The sequence below is a fragment of the Schistocerca serialis genome, chromosome 4 (genome assembly GCF_023864345.2).
Source record: "Schistocerca serialis cubense isolate TAMUIC-IGC-003099 chromosome 4, iqSchSeri2.2, whole genome shotgun sequence".
Lineage (NCBI taxonomy): Eukaryota > Metazoa > Arthropoda > Insecta > Orthoptera > Acrididae > Schistocerca > Schistocerca serialis.
In genome coordinates this window covers 946777563-946798685 of record NC_064641.1, presented here as the reverse complement: position 1 = coordinate 946798685, position 21123 = coordinate 946777563, and the positions used below count along the sequence as shown (strand labels likewise).

At 42.6% G+C, this 21123-nt stretch overlaps 1 protein-coding gene across 1 annotated transcript in view; it reads right to left on the bottom strand.

Moving 5' to 3' along the window:
- The window catches only part of LOC126474850 (transient receptor potential-gamma protein-like), a 240523-nt gene that overhangs the window by 215032 nt on the left and 4368 nt on the right, over positions 1-21123 (bottom strand). Inside the window, exon 2 of the mRNA XM_050102330.1 lies at positions 20639-20898. Coding sequence (XP_049958287.1) covers positions 20639-20898 — 260 coding nt within the window. The remainder of the gene's footprint in view (positions 1-20638; positions 20899-21123) is intronic.

Below are 21123 nucleotides of genomic sequence, written 5' to 3'. Positions count from 1 at the left end.
TCCTGGGAAACGAAATACCTCAAGTACAAGCCAATGTGTTGTATTCGCATATTTGTGACTATGACTTGGATCTAAAGTGTGGTTATGGATAGTACGTATGCTCAGATTGCGAATCTAACATCATGGATAAAGACAAGGGGAAAAGAATTAGGCGTCCTTCCTCTTCCGTAACATCAAATATATTTTAGTTATTCTTTCTTAAATGAGCTGCGCAGAAAATCATTCACCAGAAGTGAATAACTTTTTAGTAACGCCAGATGATATTAACAGCTTGCCGGCGCGGGTTAGCCGTGCGCTCAACGTCGTCATATCGCGGACCGCGCGGGTCCTTGCGCCGTCAGTTCGAATCCTTCCCCGGGCATGGATGTGTGTTAGGTTTGGTAGGTTGAAGTAGTTCTAGATCTAGGGGACTGATGACCTAAGCAATTTGGTGGCATAGCTCTTAAAGCCATTTTTTAACCTTTAGTATAAATTTTCTTTACATAAACGGCCGTGTCTTTAGATTGCGTTGACATAGCTCAATTTTTTGCGCCACCAAGGGACCGTATACGACAGGAAATACGAAACATTTCCGCTTATTATGTCCACCCGTACTCGAGGTAAAAGGGTTTTAAGGGTTGGGTAGACAGATAGACGGTCATGAAAGTGACACCAGTACGGTTCCATTGTTACCGACTTAGGTGACGAAATCCTAACAACAAAAATAGCTACCACAGTTACTGAAGATGAGGGCAGCATAATAATTCCCCCTACTCTTTATTCGAAATGTTCCAGATGCAGTCGATACATCAGCGTATTAATTGTAGCTACGCTTTCGATCCAAATCACGTTTACCGGAATGCAAATAAAATCCATTTGCCTATACACGTGGTAATTCAGATCCCATTATTAATGTCACCGTGTTTTAGATGTGCGATCATTCTCATTGCTAGCTACTTTAAGGAACACTTCGGCTAATGAACGTTTTTTGGCTGGGGCACGACTGATGGAGAATTCGAAACATTGTAGAATACATTTGGCAGCTACCTCGCCTTTTATTTCCTGGGGTGGTACAGAATTATCCTACTAAATTTACTCGCTAATAACTGTTTTTTGTTATTTCGCTAAACATCCCGAATGATTGTCACGTAAGCGGTGACATAAAGGTAGACAATTCATGTTTTTGAGTACAGAAAGCTCTATGCAACAGAAACTGCAGATCACTTTGCCAATTTCATTGCGAAATTGCCGGATTATTCATGTCTGGGGTAATAATACAGGGCTGTTTGCCTGGTTTCTCTGCTAGCGTAGTGAAAGATGTTTGCTACTGCAAGGGAGATCTGGTTTGTTTTCGGTTCTAATCTCGATGGATGCAGATAGACTATCAGTAAAGGAATTTTAAGAAATTCTCGCGCCCCCAATACGTTTTACTGCTACCTTTATTCGGTACCGGCGCGTTGTGGATGTCGATATGAAACTGTTGTAGAATTTCATACTTGTTACTGCCTATTTTTTCCGCTTCTGTCAGTAACTGAATTGACTTAAGTGTGGCACTGAATGATTTTTAACTGAATTCCGTTATGAATCTTCACGCATTGCTAAACTTGCACACTGTCATGGTAGGTCAGCAACGGTAATCCAATACGACTGGTCTGAACGTTGACACAGGCCGTTTCGCGGCCGAATGCGTATAATATTTTGCTAATTCGTAAGGATCTGGGGTACTTGGTGTTAATGAAACAGTTATGTTATCCCTATAAGCCAAAATTCATTTTTATTAGTACAGCTCATACTAATTAGCGTTTCTTCTTTCATTTATATCTTATATTTAGGTGCTGAGGTTAACACCCTAATCAGCATTAATATAGTCTTACACATGATTGAAAACAGTCTGACAAATTTCGGATAGTTTTTCGATTTCACGCCTGTGCGTAGTATGTTGGTAGCACTTGGTCGCCTTGCCTGTTATGCTGTGTAGCAGACTTTAAAGCTGTGCGGATCAGCATAACGAAAAGGCGAGGGGTCTCGCTCGTTTTGTCCACGACTGTACATGTTGCCTACCTGGCGAAGTACATGCTGAAAACTAAAGTCTATTCATTTCTGTACTCTTTATAAATATATATGTGTTGTTTGTGTGTGTGTGTGTGTGTGTGTGTGTGTGTGTGTGTGTATGTGTGTGAGAGAGAGAGAGAGAGAGAGAGAGAGAGAGGTTGAAAGTGTTCGTGATCAGCTTATTCGAGTTTTGGTTTAAATGTTTAGTGGAGGGGCTCATATAAATGCGAGAACAAAGGTGTGCGTAGTAATATGCTGATAATAATCATCTGTTGGAGTGTTGTTCTACTGTTTTATCTATTAATGTAGATAGTGAGTTTAGTCTTACGTGAACCCCTCCACAAAACATTTAAACCAAAACTCAAATTAGCTGAACACCAAAACTTTCAACCACTCTGACAGCTGTTGCATTCACATTCAAGTTTCTATGACTCGCACTGGCTATCCCTGCGCACATACGGATCTGAGGAGAACAGAAATGTACAGGCGTTAATTTTCAGCATATAATTCGTTAGATTGGCAACATGTACATAAACAAACCAAGTAGGAAGAGCCAAATGTGAACACACTGTAGTTGTGACTTTAAATCGTGGTTTTCGGCAACATGTCTACAGTTAATGACAGAAGAATAACAGGGCTCCACACCAATTACCGCAAAGAGCATGAAAATTGTGCAGAAAAGAGTGTGAATGTGAAAATGTGCTAATGTTCCGTAATTTAAGTTTTAGTGCGACCTCCAGCATGTGACCAGCATGTAAAACGCAGATGTCAGCCAGGAATTCGATTAACTGTAAGTAATCACTTATTTACGTAAAAAAATAAGACGTGAACTGTTTTATAATCTATAAAATTCGCATATCAAAAGAAAACTGAATTATTCTAGACTCCTCTGAAGATGCCTTAAAGCGACACGCGAAACGTGTCTGCAACAAGTAACATACACTGCAGCAAGAAAAAAGCGTTTGTTACTTACAAATCGAAATAATCAATAGTTGCAGATATTTAGTATCTTATATCTTACGACATACCAGTAAATTAGTTTCAGTCTAACTTCTGTAGGTCTATATAGGATACTGTAAAGACTAGTGTGTTCCACGTCACTGTAATTCTCATCTCAGTTGCTATTAAATGCCGTTTAAAAACGTTAATCGAACCATTCTGAAAAAAAAAATTCGATTTCTTGAACTGTTTACAAAATTTCTGGCGGACACAAGCACATTACGTGCGACGAGCAGGGCGAAGTGTCGGCCACATCGCAAGCGACACGCGCGCAGCTCCCGTGCGACCCGTCCGCCGACGTATCATTCGATATCTCGAGAACGCTGATAGCTTCCGTTCTGCTCTCAACTTTAAAAACAATTTCGGTACATTGCCTAATTTCATATTCATTACCTAAAATGAACTATACGCAAAGTCTACGTAATGCGCTTTTACCGCTGCACATTCAATGAAATTCCGTGTAATGGTTCACTTAAGACTCATACAGCAAGTAACCACGACGAATAACGAAAAGGAATTCCAGTCCTTTCTTGAGCGAAGATATCGGGATGTAAGATGCAGACACGGTTTTGACGCGCGGCACCCCTAGTGGGAAACGGCCTTAATCCACCAGCTACCGCGCCTTGTCCTTGTTTCTCAGTGCAACAAGATTGTATTATCTGATACCAGCTGCAATAGCGCTCAGTTAATTGGTAAGACTATTAAGACGCCATAGAGCCAGCGGCAGCGTGTCAGCGCAGAGCAGGTGCCGACGCAGCTGTACTGAATACTGGGCGATGCCCCACCGACAGACAGGTTCTCCTCATTCCACGTTCAGCTGTCTGCAGTCTGGCGTTGCTCGCAAACGTGGAACTGCACACTGAAGACCTCTGTACGCTGGAAGATGTGAAGTGTGTGGCTGTATGAAAGTTTTCATTCGTTCTGACACAGGCGGACGCATACCAATGAGGCACTGTTCCACATTTACAGCAGTAGTTTTAAAAAGTTAGCAAATAAGGGAACATAGTGGCGCACTGCAAGTTTCTCTACAACCCCAAATATTGGGACAATAAGTGAGAGTGGGCCAGTAATGTTCAACATCAGCTGAGTACTGAGTTACTAGTATGAGTAGTCAATGTGTGTGCCTACATTTTTCGCTTCTTATCCTCTTTATCCTTTAATTCAATAACGGTCTTTCTATTTCTTCAGCTTTTAGTTGCAGTGAGTTGGCTCATAGCAGAACAGATTGTGTCAGGACTGACCAAGACTGCAGATTTTACACGGGACGGCGACCTGCAGCAAGCCATCGGCTTTCAGATGTGTACCTTCAATTGCGGCTGGACGAAGATGTCCTGAGGGTGAGATAGCCTGCTGAGAGAAACAGTACGATTCCACAAGGGGCCACACAGCCCGCGCCTGGCCACATGCAGAGGGCAGTATTTGCCACTGCAGTATAGGCTACAGGTTCGGCAAAAACTCTTAAGTCTTTCTTGTCGCTGTTTCACTACACTGTATGGGGAAAGAGCATACTGGGTAGGCGGCTCTCTTGGAAGTCAAAATGTTAAGAATATCGGTAGAGGGACAATGAATTCCTCCCATGATCACTGTTCTTTAGTTTTGTCGTTTTTAGAGAAATAACGCTACGAGTTTAGTAATGTTGTAAGGTGGCGTGGTCTCATGACCTTCGTTTCTTACATATTCCGAACTCACCATCGTATTCTGCGTATCAAGACGTTTCATTCGAGCCCAAACTCGATAGATTATAGTCAATTTTACATATTTCCATTTAATCGATATGCAAACCTAATAAATAAATCGCAAGTGCGCACTGAGATTGAAAAGTCGAGGCTGGCATACACAAATATTCAAGACACGATGGCCACGGGAGTTTTTGTTCGGTGGAGGCAACCAGCCTGCTGGAAAGTCCATAGTGGGGTGAGTCAGCACGCAGCTGTGCCGGCCGGCGACCTCACAGGGACCAAAATAGTTTTTTGCCAGAGAAAGGGATAATGGCCTGCGTGTTCACCTTAAAAGCAAAACCCGCTGTGTTGTTGGGAGAGCCCCAACATAACGCTTTTTTGACAGACCTAGTGCGCAGTTTCAGAGTTCTCACAGGTGGACAGGAAACGCCTAACGCAGATTTACGGACTGGTCGGCTAAAACGGAGCGCCATTCTCCCGTTTGTAAGGGTAACGCTGACCGGCGGACTATTTCTGACGCAATGAGCCGGAGGAGTGAGGGAAAGACATCAGATTATATACCCTTTTGCTTTTTGCCTGGAGAGAGGTCGTTCCAATGACGCTCTTGGAGGCGGAACTCGTAGCGGGAGCGAGTCCCTTCGTGCATGTACGCAGAGAGTGAGGAACAAAGTCTCTACTCAGTACTGCACTGGGAGAGCACCTCTGTCACTAGCCAATCGGAGTGATACTCTATATTGAGTCGCTCACGATTAAGCGTTTGTTCACTGTGTTGGCCGCGACACTTAATGTGCAGTGTGAACACAGACAGAGTATTAGTTACCGCCTACGACCGAACATTGAGTGGCATTGTGGTGGACTGGTTATCTGACCGGTGTATCACGCCAATATTTAGACTAGGGGCAGTTAGGAGTCCTTGACATCATCAAGGCATAATGAGAGTTCGATTGGCGAAGGTCAATCCAGATAGAATGAGATAGTTTTGTTATTTCTCAGCAGCAAATGACGCAGGCAGCAGTCTTCGCAGCTCACGGTATTGTGCCCTACAGTATAGGCGAGGCCCATCTTTCTTCCATTAGAAATAACATCCTTCATTCACGTCACTCCATTACATTCCTCACGCGACAGCCTCGACCGTACTTAGAAAAATTCAATCTGATAATTATTCAAGTTCAGCAGGTGTGGCACTCAGCCATTCTGCTAAGTAAATAACATTCTTGAAAAAAGGGATAAAAGAGCTTTCCCACACTTTGTATATAAATTTCATTAACAGGATTTCTATACATAAGACGTAACCTCCTATTCCGAAAAGAACCCGGAAATTTGTGTATCAGTTTATAAATAAAAGTTTCACTCAATTTTCTCAGATTTTGCAATAAATAATATTTTCTGTTCAACTCGTCAACGTAACACCCACATACTGACAACGTACAGAACGAGAAATGCTCCCTGGAATATACACCATGATGGAAGAGGTACAGTAGGAGGCGCCTTCGCGGCGAGCGAACAGTGTAACAACACGTGGGATCGAATGGAGACTTTTCCGTTTCGTAGTACAGGTTCTCTGCACTGTACTTTGCCCTGTGATTGGGAAAGGTATGCACGAAATGAGAGAAAGTGGGTAAATGCGAAGCTTCGTAATTTCCAGCACGAGAGCCTGGCGTCATTCTGCATTAAGTCCCTTCCTTTTACACTCTTCGGCATTCTCCTTCCGTTTTCTGAGTCAGGGCTGCTTCACTAGATTAACAGCACCCTCTGTGTCCGGTTACCCTGGCAGCGGACACGAACTATTTCTGCTCAGTAATTAGCAAGTCTGCCTTGGCATACATCCAAGATGAGTGTTTTCTGTTTAACCTTCAGTTGTAACAGAATAAGTTTTGTTCGTAACTGTAAGAGTTGACTATCTGCTCGTTACCATCACGGAAAGTGGAAAGGACTTTGAAAAATTTTCATTTGCTGATATAGGATCATACGTTGTACGGACGATAAGTTTTGTTCTGGACGTGTACTATTGTCGTCGTTAACGTAAATTGGGATAGAATATTTTGGGAAAATTATTCCACCATAGGCCAGGTCTAGTCGCCGGACGAGTCTGGAAGCACAGGCACGCCACGTGGGATGCGCCAGACGTCGCTCGCTGTGGCCGAGCACGGCTCAGTTCCGGCAGGTGGCAAAACTCAGCGTAATTACTTTTGGTTCAATAGTTTTTCTTTTCTCTTCAAGGCATGCGTAATTTAGTTAACATCTGCACTGCACATTCAGTATTATTCGTGAGGAACAACCCTGTTGGTTTCTGCTTCCTTCTTTTATGTATCCAAATAGTGTCAACTAATTCAATGAAGTTTATTCTTGTTTTTCTAATGGAGCTTATGGATCATGTTTAATATGCTCAGCAGTTGTTGAAGTCATGTTCAATGTGCATTTTTATGAGGAGAATAAATGGTATTGATTGAACGTAACATCCTGTTTCAAGTAGTAGCAGCTGTCATCCCTGAAATTTGTCAGTTATGAATGCTTTTGAAGGAAGAAATCATTTCAAGTTATCTAAGTCAGATGCGTTATTACTGATAGGACCAGGAGTAATTTGTACTAAATTGCGGACCTTAAATTGAATGTCACAGGGTCAAATTCATTCCTTTAGATGCGTTTATTTTTCAGGTCCCTGCACAAGTTTATTAGTGGGGAGTTGGTGGCATTTCACATATGCACACACGAATCGCACGACTGTTAATAAAATAATCACTCCAATCGGCATTTCGCAGAGGGTTAGGCGAGCAGAGCAGCGGTTGAGAGAGTCTGCCAAGAAGGCGAGCGAGATCACGACAGCTATGAAAAACATAGAGGGAGATCTCCCTTTGGACTTGGAAGGACTGGTGTATGATCCGGGGATTGATAACTAGAGGTCTGTTTGACTTAATTACAAAAAAATGCGACCCTAAATTTTACACGCATTTTTCTCCAAACCTTGTTTTTAAAATTGGTGGACACATAACTTTAGTACGGTACATAAGATTTTGATCGGATTTTGGTGCCAGCTTTCTAAATTGCGTTCTCTTTCAGCATTCGTAGCTGTTTTACGATATCCTGAAAAAGCTATTTTAAAGGGGAATGCTTTTGTCTCGATTTGTTGGGTGCAAAAGATGACAGTTGCCTCAACACTTCACCATTTTCTCAAGACTAGATATTATTCACTTATTGTTTCTACGCCGGTAGAAAATATATTGAAAATAATTGATACGAAATTATTTTACGACAGGTCCAGTATGAGGGCTTTGGGAATTCTCACCAGTGACCAATGTTCTGACTGCAAGGCATGCTTCCATCTCGTGCAGAGGTTAGAGGGAGCATCAAATGTGGACACAGTAGTGATTTCTGAAAGACAAAAGTGTAAGCAATAAAAGTATCGTCAGATTTGACACTACTTTTTAATTTCTTTGGAAAAATCACGAAAATCGCCTATTTTCACACATTAAAAGACGGCTACCCGATTAATGCGCCGTGGGTTGACGTAAGGTCGACAGTGATGCAAAGGATCTCACGTGGCTTGTACGCAGGCAAGCATTCCCCCGCCACGCCACACCACACCGCAGCAGAAACGGGGTGCGGCCACGCTTCCTCGCTTCCCCCTGATGACAAACAGAAGTCAGAGACGGTCGCTCTGTTGCAGACAGGTATTCTCTCCAGGTACAGCGGCTGCCCAGTGCAGCCTATCCACCAGGCGCAGCGACACTGCAGTCGCCTGCAGCACAGGTGTCCACATAATGGGGGCCTCTTTGTTTTGCACGTCAGCAGCCCACTACTTCTTTTGTGGCCCATCTGCTGCTGAGGGTTGACCTGTTAGCCAGAGGAATTGCCACGGTCGGCGACAAAGACTTCCATGCAAAATCGGCAGCCCGCCAACAAGGAGACACCTCGTTGGAGTGGCGACTATGACTGAAAGAAGACAGTTGTATTTGCCGATCTGGACTTAGTCTCTGAAAGATAGACTGGCACATGCTAGGATCTTTGTACGATGATCACACAAAGTTGAGTATCTGTGTTACTGAGCAAGTCAGTGTTTTGGACTTAGACTTTTGTAGTTATTTTAGTATGAGGGTTATTTCTGTTTTTAACCTCCTATCTGACACGAAATTAAAACCACAGTGAAAATCCGGTGAAGTTTTGTGTAGGTAAATTGCACAATGCCTATAGTGTGCACATCTATAGCGTCACGTCATGTTTTTCAGTTCTGAGTGGACAATGAACGTGTAAAGAAGATAAGAAAAAGCAGTATCTCCTACGTAAGTGTGAAGGGCCTCCTGAGAGGCATCACCTGGTTTCGCGGCAGCTCACACAACTTAACTGCCACGCAGCTCCTTCCTCGTGACAATTCTCGGCCGCACGCTGCAGGGACATCAAAGATGCTGCTGCTGTTGCAGAGTTTGACCACCCACCATATAGTCCAGACTTGGCTCCATCTGAATTCATCTCTTCATTCACATGAACTGCTGATTATGAGGATAGCAATTCTTTTTTTATTTATTGAAGCTGATATGATTTAGGGTAATCTGGCCCTCTATAAAATCGGACCAAAGATTCATATGTACAGTACCTTTTTCACAACATAGTTACCAGATAAACAACAATTTAAATATGACAAATATTATTTAGAAGCATAACACTTCCCAAAGTTCTGGAAAATTATATTTCTTTGGTCGCAAACCGGCTTTTACCTTGTTTGGCCATCTTCAGGTGACAACTGACTGTCGCAAACACAGAAAAACATAATGTGCGACATAGATATAATTTCTACAGAAGATACAAAAAATAATTATATTAACTAAAAATGGAGGGAATAAACAAAGTTTCTATGTAGACAGACATATAACAAGTGATGAGAAATAAAATGAATGTACATTTAGAATAGAGTGTTTGTAACGAAAACTTAATGTTAACTTGTTAATTGTTAAATTCAGTTTCGTTACAAATACTAGATTCTAACTGTAAATTCATTTTATTTCTCATCATTTGCTGTATGTATCTCTACATAACAACTTTGTTTAACACCTTTTCAGTTAATGTAATTATTGTAATATTTTCCTATGCAAACACTTTGTCTTTTTTTTATCTTATGTTCAAATAATACTTGTGTAAGTCACACATGATGTTTGTGTTTGCGACAGTTAGGTGTCATCTGAAGATGATCTGAGAAGCCATAAACGGTTCGTGACCAATTAAAAATAAATTTGCACAACATTCGTGAGGAAGTAGATTAAGGGAACAGTACCTCTGTTTTAATTTGCCATCATGTTCCGCCAAGCACTGACGGAAAATTTAGCTAAGGACAAACAGTTTTCATCAGTAATTGCCAAGTTTTTTCTTCAATTTATGTTTATTTATAGGTTGTCTAATTGACATAGACTGGGGAAAAGTATGTAAAAGTGAAAGAAAATGAAATAAATCAGTGAAATAAAATTCGAATAAAGGCTACATTTTATTCCATCCCCAAATGGGGGTATTGGCGGTTGCCAGTCTTTTATGGAGTCCCACACTACATACAGAGCAGTGCTTCGTAGCATTTTTTTTTGCGTATTCGACATCATCTTTGTTTCCCCAATGCCGTGCGTTGAGTCATGTGTCTAGATCGAGAAGTCCGAAGTTCAGTTAAAACACGTGAAGCGGATGCCATCAGATATGATGGACATCCCGCCATTCTTGTATCAGAAGCAGCGAATTATTTAGAACGATTTGTCCCTGCCACTACCCTCCGTTCATTCGTGAGGAAGTAGATAAAGGGAACAGTACCTCTGTTTTAATTTGAATCCCACTTGTTTCCCGCAAATTAATTGTTCTAGATAATGGTGTTCGTAATAACAAACCATCCGCTCATAAGCGCTCAGGCTATCAGAATAAACATGAAACAGCATGAAGTTTTCATTCAGCAAGTCAATGACGGGACGAATTTCCGCCAGCAGGGATTCATTGAAGTGTAGGTGACAGTTAATTTCCAGATATCTGTTGCGGATCATACACTGTCATACGCACCTTAAATCAAAGTCCTCATCTCCATTCCAATATAACTGTTCATGTGGGATAGCATGGTATCCAGTAAAGATCAGTACACTTGAGACTTTTTTATGCATTCATTAGACCAAAATTATGATAATTCTTCTGTACAGCATATCGGACATTGTCACTGGTTATCAAAGTCAGTACTTGTGTATCAGAAAATTCTCCAAAGCAATCAGCTGCATACGTTCCTTTTGCCTCTGCTACCAATAGCATTTGCGCTTTCCAGTTTCTGCTAGATGGCAGCAGATTTTACTGTAGCCTGCATCTTCTGTTGTCCAATTAGAAGTAATATTTCTTTAATTTTTTTCTTGCGATGTCCTACATTTTCCTCGTCCTCCCTTTCTTCATCAGTATGAACTTTGAAGGTAACCTGGAACATCAGCCGAAAGAGTATCTTCCAATAAAGTTTCGTCGATAATGTCACAGTCTGACATCTCATCTACGAGATCTCAAGGAAGCTTGAGTCCATTAGCCTAATTCACTTCACATACATCATCAGGAGAATCCGTGAAATTTGGGAAATTTACGAAATCTTCTACGTCCATTATAGAAAGTATTTCATAGCGACTCATTGTGCCTGGGGACGAATGAAAAGCAAAACTTGTTTTAAGAGGAATCTGCCATCAGCCCCAAATAGGCATCGAGATTCAGCCCTCATCGGAAAATAAAATAAGCCTTGGAAACAAACAATCGATGAACATCTAAAATAATTACAGAACATGCTAGTAAACAGACGCTGATAGTTACATTCGTAATAATTTAGCTTATAATGTTTTGAAAATTTTTAACTCTTGTAACGCTAAAAAACTTTATTTCTTCACACAAATGACACTGTACAATTCACTCGTTTAACGACAGCCGACTAACAATCAATGCGCAAACTTGATAAATGTCTAGATAGCAATGCAAACTAATAACAACTGCTGCCAACATAATTACAAATACAAAATTTCCATTACAAAGACAAATCACCAAATGGTGGCCATGGCAGTTAACAGGTTAAAAAGATTTAAGTATCCGACGAGGCAGTGTGAGAAAATTATACTGACTATAAACTATTAAAGATAATACTGGCAGTACTTGTATTACTGTAGCTGTTGCCACTAAGGGATATAATGGTAGTAATAATAATAATAATAATAACAGTTATTATGACATTAATAAGAATAATGTTAGTTGTAGATGTAAGAAGAATTTAAAGGAGTAAAAAAAGATGTTTTTTGATGCAGTGAGTTCTGAGGAAAGGAAATTTAAGTAAACTGCATCGGCTAAGAACACCGGGAAAGGAAGATCAATTTGGAGAGAGGCATGTACAAGGGCGACGAATGCGTACAGTGACAGTGGTAATCTTTATCGCTGCTTTAGTACGTAATCATTAACTGTTTTCTGAAGCTGGAGATGTTCTTCAGTTCTCTAATATAATGCGGGATGTTATTCCATAATTGACTTCCTGCTATTGGGAAGGACGTCAAGAAAATCTCTGAACGATGGGTGGGACAGAAAGGATTTTGCTTTGATGGGAGAGGGTGTTTCTGACCTGACATGTTGTTTACACGAGAGATATGAGGGGCAGCCTTCACTGATAAGACGGAGGGTATGGAATTCTCTGCACTTCTCTGCACACAGCCAGTACAGCTGTGCATATCATGGTGAAATATGATCAAAGTGTCGAACATCACAAGTATAACGGAAACAGGCATGCATAACCACTTCCAGGCGCCGCCAACTTTCCTAAGAAAGATCTCGCAGGACAACATCGCTTTAATCATTAATTGGAAATATGGGTGTTTGTACAAGTTTCTTTTTCAGGACAAGAGGAGAGAGCTTTTTATATTTTTGCAAGGCCTGGAGAGATGCCGATGCCTTGTTGCACATTGCAGTTATGTGCTCAATCCAGTTTATATTTTCATCTGTTATTACTCCTACAGTTTTTGTTGAAGGAAGTTAATATTTGTCCTATTTAGCGTTAAAGATGGTAGGAATTCGCGATATTTTGAGCTAATGACCAAGCAGTAACTCTCGGGTACACCACGCGCCTATTTTGATGGCGCACACCGGCCGGTACTGAGATTCTCGACAGCTGTCTTCAAGTTTACTGCGTTTGCATACAGATACAACTCCAAGTTACCCACGTACACGTGGTATTTGCAGTATGACAAAACTGATGACATACCATTTATACAAAATGTAAAGAGTATAGGACCTCTTGCCGAACCCTGATACTACCTGCATCCATTGTGACTTTACGGTGCCGGACATGACGCATTGCTGGCGAGACGTTAGTTACGGGCCAAACCATTGCGCTGCACTCGACGAAGAATTTAGAATGCTAAGTTTGACAAGTAAAATGTCATAGTTGACAGTGTCAAAGGTTTCTCTAGCATAAGAAGCGTTGCCTCTTGTGCATCCATCGTGAGCTTCAGGTCACCTGTTACCTTTATTACAGTAGATGCTGTGCAGCGATGCATACGGATGCCTGACTGGTATTCGTCTAGTATGTGTTTTGAAGCTCGGTAATTTGTTAGGTGGGCGTGTGCGGTATATTCTAAAGCCTTGGACAGTGGAGGAAGAATGCAAATAGATCGGTTAGCAGAGGGTGCTGTAGCAAAGTCTTTTTAAGTAATGGCTTATCTTGTCATTATTTCTCGGCCTCAGAGGAAATACTTGTGGATAAGGAGTGGTTTAAGATATAGATGGCAGTAGTGGGTCAATAACAAGGCTCATCATCTGGACTGAGATGCCATCGTGTCCAGTAGGTGCTGATCTGATACGCATGATGATTTTTCTGCTGGTATTGCAAGCAACAATGCTTTAGACATACTTTTTCGTGGTTATAGTCGTTTACCCCCATAAAGTAATCATTGAGTATCTCTTTGGTTTTCTTGCAGCATTTTGGCACAGACAACGACCTACAGACGAGCATAGGGAATTCGCCGAAAGCTCAGGCAGCTGCCTTATACGACGAGTGTGTCTGAAAGTTGGTACCGCACTACGAGAAATGTCCAGGTCGGAGAAGCGACTTTGTAGAGAAGTAGCCGGAAGGTGTAGGTAAATGCTGGAATTAAAAAATTTAAGTTTCACTGTGATATCCATTTATAGATAGATCGAATGTTGGAAAAATGTAGCCCTCGTGGTTGTAATATTCGGGTGAAACTGTTTCTTTGGAGCATGCACCTCTGTTGGCGAAGACATATCGTAGACTGCTGTCAACATAAAGAAGTCGCACCGACCGCTGACGAAGCGGTCACAACAATAAAACCACGTAGTGAGTAGTTATATCCAATTATCGACACATCTTTGGCGTAATATAGAAGCTGACGACCTATCTGGCGTAAAATGTCGATATTACCGGTTTACACAGCGTAGTCTCATTTTAAGGGCGTTGTTAGGTCTCAAACAGGAAACTTGTTTAAATCTGTTCTAAGATAAATTCGTCATTTTTGATTAACACACAGCTTGTGTCAAGAATTTCATTTAATGTTTGCACATCAACAATCTCAACGAAGGCTGAAATCAAGGAAAAGCTTCCTCCAGCCATCAAATTGTCTGGAAGTTCCTATACATAATGAAAAACTTTCGTTGGTGAAATATAAGCACAAAAACTGGATCCAACTGTGTGAAAATGTTCCCTCTGCCTAATATGAGGACTGGAGTACTCGCAGGTCCTTTAACCAAACGATAACCGAGGTCGGCAGGGACAAGTCAATGAACAAGTCATGGGGCTTCACAACAGCTTCACAACAAGTGCTAATGCCGGCAGGAACAATCGGCCCTCTCTGTTCATCTTCATGCTCAGACTAAATTTAATGCTTGACAGTATGTCCTAGGTGTGACTTCGTTTTGGAGAAAAGCTATCTGAATGCACATTTGGTCAATTCCTCTGTCTTGTTAATTTATTTCTTTTTGATATATGTATATGATGTACACATTTATCTTGCTTCTGATACGAGAGAAGAGAAAGGTTGTTCTCAAATAAATTTGTAGAATGGGTAACTGAACCAAACCTGTACTCATACAGATATTATGGACAAAATACGCTGCGCAATAAAATTAAAATATCACTTTTTCGAATCCGCGTTGCTGTCTCCCGTTGTGACGCACAAGTGTGATATTTGGCTGCAGGCTCCCCACTGGGTACAGCTTTCCTCTGGAATGGCAGAAAACGTCACACCCTGCGAGGTCACCCTCGAGCATGGCGACGCTTCAAACAGCGACGAGTCGGTCGAAGGCCACAGCGGTAACGCTTCCGGTGGGTTAATTGTGTCACATCGGCACAATCCTGCCCAACGTTATCGAGGACGTCTGACACGAGCGTCACACAGTGTTATCCTTCTAATGGCGCCTCAGCGATGAAGATGAGAACCGCGACATCTAACGTTGAAATCACGGGGTTTTCCTATGGGTGGCCGAGGAAAACATTTCACGCATACCATCGCTCAGAATCGACACAATCCCCAGGAGTCCCTTGGAGCGCTGATTCCCATACACGTCGTAACCGACATTTCACCCTGCGATGAGCACCAGGGCGACGTTCTTGACGACATTCGTCGATGCTGACGATGCCCAAACGTTTCAACCCCTCTCGAAGGACGTTGCGGGGTTTGCTTTTCTACTGAACGTAGTCGCACTCCTTTGAAGTGCGGCGCATCCACAATTTTTTAACTTTTGTTTAGGCAGGAACCACAAGGAACCGTTCAGAATCATTCGACGAAATTTGTATTCCGAAGCAGATGCTTTTTCAGCCAACCAGTTTCACGTTTCACGCCATCCTGTGGCGCGATCACGGAGGGAAGCCACATTGACACACATGCGAATAAAGTGTACAAGTGTTCCTCTAAGGCCCCTCTCCCCCCCCCCCAATCCCTCCAGTTTGCCAGCATACTCGGTGTCAGCCTCACACATTTACTGACAATTTTAGAAATTTGCCTATGCAGAGAAAACCTGCGGACTACTCGCAGATGCCGGTGCCGGCAGGCAGGCGGCTGGCTTCGGAGGTGTGTGACGTCAGGCGCCCTGGGCTGCAGTTCCAAGTTGTCTCTGTCACACAAGGTCTTTAAAATTGTCAGTAAATGTGTGCGGGTGATACCGAGGGTCTTGACGCACTGGTGGTTCTTAGACGGATTATTTGACGTTTTATTCAAACATGTGTCACTGTGGCTCCCCTCCGCGATCACGCCAAATGACGGCGTGAAATGGAATGGTTCAAACGCATAAGCTCAATTTGCTTCTTCGGATCACGTCCAAATTTTCTCGAATGGTTTTGAAGCGTTCCTAGAGGCTCCAGCTGGCACACACTGGCTGCTGCTGCACTCCACAGGATCCCGATCACTTCCAGTGGGCACGCAGCCCCACAGCGTCCTCACCGAAGAGTTGAAACTTACGCAGGTGTCAGTTGCCAGGAACGTCGCCCTGTTGCTCGTCGCACCGAGAACAGTCGTTACCGACAGCGAAACGTGCGGAAGTCAACGTCCTAAGGGAAGCGGCGGTTTCACTGACGCCGTGTATGCCACAGTCTGAGGCGGTTCTGAGCGCCGGTGTGGCTGGAAGCTGCCCTCGGCCGCCCATAAGAAACACGCGTGATTTCAAAGCTGGCCGTCGCGTTGTGAAATATGAGTGAGAGGGGCTGTGGCGACCTTCCCACCGTTGCTGCCGACGTGACATCACTAACCCACCTAACACGTCACATAAACTCCCCAGCGCTGGCCTTTTTTCGCATGCTTGCTTCCTGAAGCTTCGCCCAGCCTGAAGTTGACATTGCAGGACGGCACGCCTTTCCACCATTAAAGAAGAGGTGTGTAGGCACCTTTAGCCAAATTTCAAGCTAACGTCTCGTAATGCAGGCAATTACGGGATTTCGAAAAAGTGATCCTCTGATTTTGTTGTGCAGTATAGTTCTACATTTACAATAGCATTTCCAGATCAGAAACATTAACACTGTCAAGATGTACTGAGGTACTTCCTGCCTTAAAGGAATATTTTTGAAAAGTAGTGTCAATTGAAGTAGTCGGAAATCAGTCCAAGAACAGAATTTTCTCAAAGAAACTGAGTATGTGCAAAAGATCATACTATATTCACTTTTTTAACGCGATAACAGTTTTACAGTGGAAGGCCAATATTTCAGTGTTCGAAAATGCAGGTTGCGCCATTGCCATACATAGGACGTTATTTTAACTAACAATTGAAATAAGCTTATTGACAACATTTTTCACGCTGCCAAACAAAAAAAGTACTTCCGACAATGGACAGACACAGAACGAATCTGTAAAATTGTTACTGCTCGCATTCAGTACACAATAAAAGCATAGTGACGAGAGGACCATATATCGGGGAAATACATAAATGAGTCGACTTGTTTTTAAAGGGACACATGTCATGCTGACTAAATTTTTCACGAAAGACCGAAAACTGAGTCAAGCCCAAAGTGAGAAATACGAGGGCTATCCACAAAGTACATTACGTTTTGGAATTAAAAATAAAAAAAGTATTGCAAAATTTTTTAATTATATACAGATGAAAGCCACACTTAAATACTACTTTCATACATAATTGCCATTTAAATTAAGCCACTTATCGTAGCGATGGACGAGCTTGCAAATTGCTTCATCGTAAAATTCGGCCGCCTGCGCCTTCAACCACGTGGTTACCTCTTCTTGAAGCTGTGCGTCGTGATCAAAACGCTGCATAGCCAATCACTTCTTCATTGCTGGGAATAAGTGGAAGTCGCTCGGTGCCAGGTCGGGACTGTACGGCGGATGAGGAAACAACTCCCACTTAAAAAATTCGAGAACTTCACGAGTGGCATTTGCCGTGTAGGCCCAGCCGTTGTCGTGAATCGGCAAGATCTTTGAGCCCAACTGTCTCCCGCGCTTGCTTTGTATTGCTCTTCTGAGGTTGTGCAGAGTTTGCCAATACCTTTGAGAGTTTATTGTACTGCCTCTTTCCAGGAAATCCACAAAATCACACCTTTTCTGTCCCAAAAGACAGTCGCCATCACCTTCCTTGCCGACATTGTCTACATGCATTTCTTGGGTTTTTGGGGGGAATTTGTGTGCCCCCACTGCATTGACTGCAATTTTGTCTCGCAGTTCACATGCTTAACCCATGTTTCGTCACCAGTAACGAGGCGATCGACTAATGAGTCGCCATCTTTATCGTAAGCGTCCAAAAACGTTAACGCTGCAGCCATTCGCTGATTTTTGTGAATCTCTGTCAAGAATTTTGGTATCCGTGTAGGCACAAAACTTCTGGTAACCAAGCTTTCCGGTATTGATTTCGTGCAACAATCTTCGTGGAATTTGTAGAAAATTCATAGAGAGTTCCGTTATTGTGAAATTACGGTTTTCACGGACCGCGGCATCGACTTTTTCGACAAGTTCGGCAGTCACTATGCTGGGTCTTCCACTTCGCTCTTCGTCGTGAACGTTAGTTCGGCCATTTTTAAATTTTATGACCCATTGACGCACTCCACCTACAGTGATTATGTTATCTCCATACACTTCACAAAGCTGCCGATAGATTTCTATCAGTGTACAGTTTCTGCAGTCAGAAACCTTATTACAGCACGCACTTCACACTTCGTGGCATTTTCAATTAAGGCTGACATTTCAAACTGTCACAGTAACTCAACGGAGTACAGCACGAACCTCTCACTAGCACGGCAGGATGCCGACTGAGCGGCGGAATGCCATGACACCAAGATGGCCGCGCTAGCCCCGCCCCTAACGGACACAAACGAAAACGTAGTGTACTTTGTGGATAGCCCTCGTATATACGCATTTTGATGGTTTTATGTGTTAAGTTAGAGTTTGAGATTGTATCAAAAGGACATTCTCATTTCGTCAGTATGCTACATTTTATTGAACTATAAACTTTATCGATTTACCCCTTATTTAAAACATACAATCTAAACCAAACAAATAAAGTCAGAAATACCGGGTGATCAAGAAGTCAGTATAAATTTGAAAACTGAATAAATCACGGAATAATGTAGATGGAGAGGTACAAATTGACACACATACTTGGAATGACATGGGGTTTCATTAGAACCAAAAAAAATAGAAAAGTTCAAAAAATGTCCGAAAGATGGCGTTTCATCTGATCAGAATACCAATAATTAGCACAACAAAGTAAGACAAAGCAAAGATGATGTTCCTTACAGGAAATGCTCAATGTGTCGAGGAATAATGTTGTGAACAGCAGTGTAAAGCATGTCCGTAGTTATGGTGGGGCATTGGCGTCGGATGTTGTCTTTCAGCATCCCTAGAGATGTCGGTCGATCACGATACATTTGCGACTTCAGGTAACCCCCAAAGCCAATAATCGCACGGACTGAGGTCTGGGGACCTGGGAGGCCAAGCATGACGGAAGTGGCGGCTGAGCACACGATCATTATCACAAACGACGCGCACAAGAGATATTTCACGTGCCATCTGTCGGACATTTTGTGAACTTTGTTTTTTTTTTTGTTCTAATAAAACCCCATGTCATTCAAAGCATGTGTGTCAATTTTTATCTCTCTATCTACATTATTCCGTGGTTTATTAAGTTTTCAAATTTATACTGACTTCTTGGTCACCCTGTAAATGAACTTCGCTTTGTTTCCTAAATTTCGTTCAATGGTTATTCAAAGGCATACAAAGCATTACTAAATCTATAATTTGTTTAAAATTACGGTAATTAGTACATAATACAACACGAATACTTTTACGGAGAACGTTAAATTCTTTCACTGTATCATTTTCATGTTCAGTTGAAAAAATGGTTCAAATGGCTCTGAGCACTATGCGACTTAACTTCTGAGGTCATCAGTCGCCTAGAACTTAGAACTAATTAAACCTAACTAACCTAAGGACATCACACACATTCACGCCTGAGGCAGGGTTCGAACCTGCGACCGTAGCCGTCGCTCGGCTCCAGGCTGTAGAGCCTAGAACCGCACGGCCACTCCGGCCGGCCATGTTCAATTGAGCAAGAAATTATTTCTGTGCAGAAATTCGTGTGCTCTTGATGAATGTCATTTTCGAATTTGATTAGGTCTTCCATATTTGCTATTTTAATGGAATTTTTTTTCCGAAGGGTATGATGGTGGTTCAGGTGCTTTTGACGTATAAGACCCACGGAGGAGGTATGGCACACCAAAATGTTCATTGTCGAATACCCTTTGATGCAACCGTTCCGTTCATGGCAGTATACAATGTGGCAAATATTACTGATTGAACATTAAATTCTTTCGTTTCTAAGTTCACTTTTAGTCTCTTCACAGACAAAGAACTTTTAGTCGTGCAATTACTTGTTTCCACCAGTTTTTGAAATCGGAAATTTCTCTGGTTGCCACTTCTTTCATCACAAACTTTCCTGGAACAGAACTCTCTGTAATATGACAGTTAACCTCATGGACTAAAGGTGTTCTACCATTTTTTTAGATATGTGGTGATGATTCCAAAATCACGATCACAAGGCAGAAAGTTATGGCCTCTGACATTTTCTTTTGCGTGATTTGCCTCGTAATCACCACTTCACACTTTGTCAATAGTACTGATTTTATCTGTGTAGTGAACCGTGACAAAACAAAGTGTATACATCGAAGGTCATAAAATAAGTGTGAAACTGAACCATCTGTTTACAGCACTGCCGACAGTTTTTTTTTTTTTTTTTAAAAAGAGGCGCAAGTCAGTACGTACGCCCATTCAAAAATAATTGCACTCTTTGGCCTGAGTTTCTCGCTAAACCTGAGGCATTGCAAACGCCATTTTAACAGAGAGGCCTAGCTAAGGAGTTTCCGAAATGACAAGTAACAGGAAATCGTTCAAACGACGAAATAGACCAATTCAAAAAACTCTGTTTACATCTCCTCGACGTAGGAGTAAGGTGTTGTGACTCACCTCCTGGTGGACGCGACGTCTCCGCGCTCGACTGCCAGTAGGAACTTCTTCTCGTCCAGCGACAGCTGCGCCATCTCCTGGTGCGGCCGCACCACGTTCTCCTCCTCCATCATGCCGTGGATGCTGTGCCTCTGCAACAGAGCGGAGCAGCAGGTTACGTGGCGCAAACACCGCTTCCGCCGGCCGCCCTCTGCTGCGCGGCGCGCCGGTGCGACAGCCGAGCCCCACGTGCTGCCACTGTGCGAGGTGCTGTAGAGCAGCTGCGTAAGCGGAATCACAAGGAAAAGGACCCAAACATTCAAACAAAGCGTCTTTATCCGACTGCTCTCTTGCCTTGGCTTATAAAGTTCCTGGGAATCACCACGACAGCGCTGGTGCTGCCTACACGTAGGCGGCACCGGATCAGCCTGGCAGCGCTAGGTGAGTGTGTCCAGCTGCAGGGAGACGCAGCTGCTGGCAACTCACGAAGGGAACGCCTCGGACAC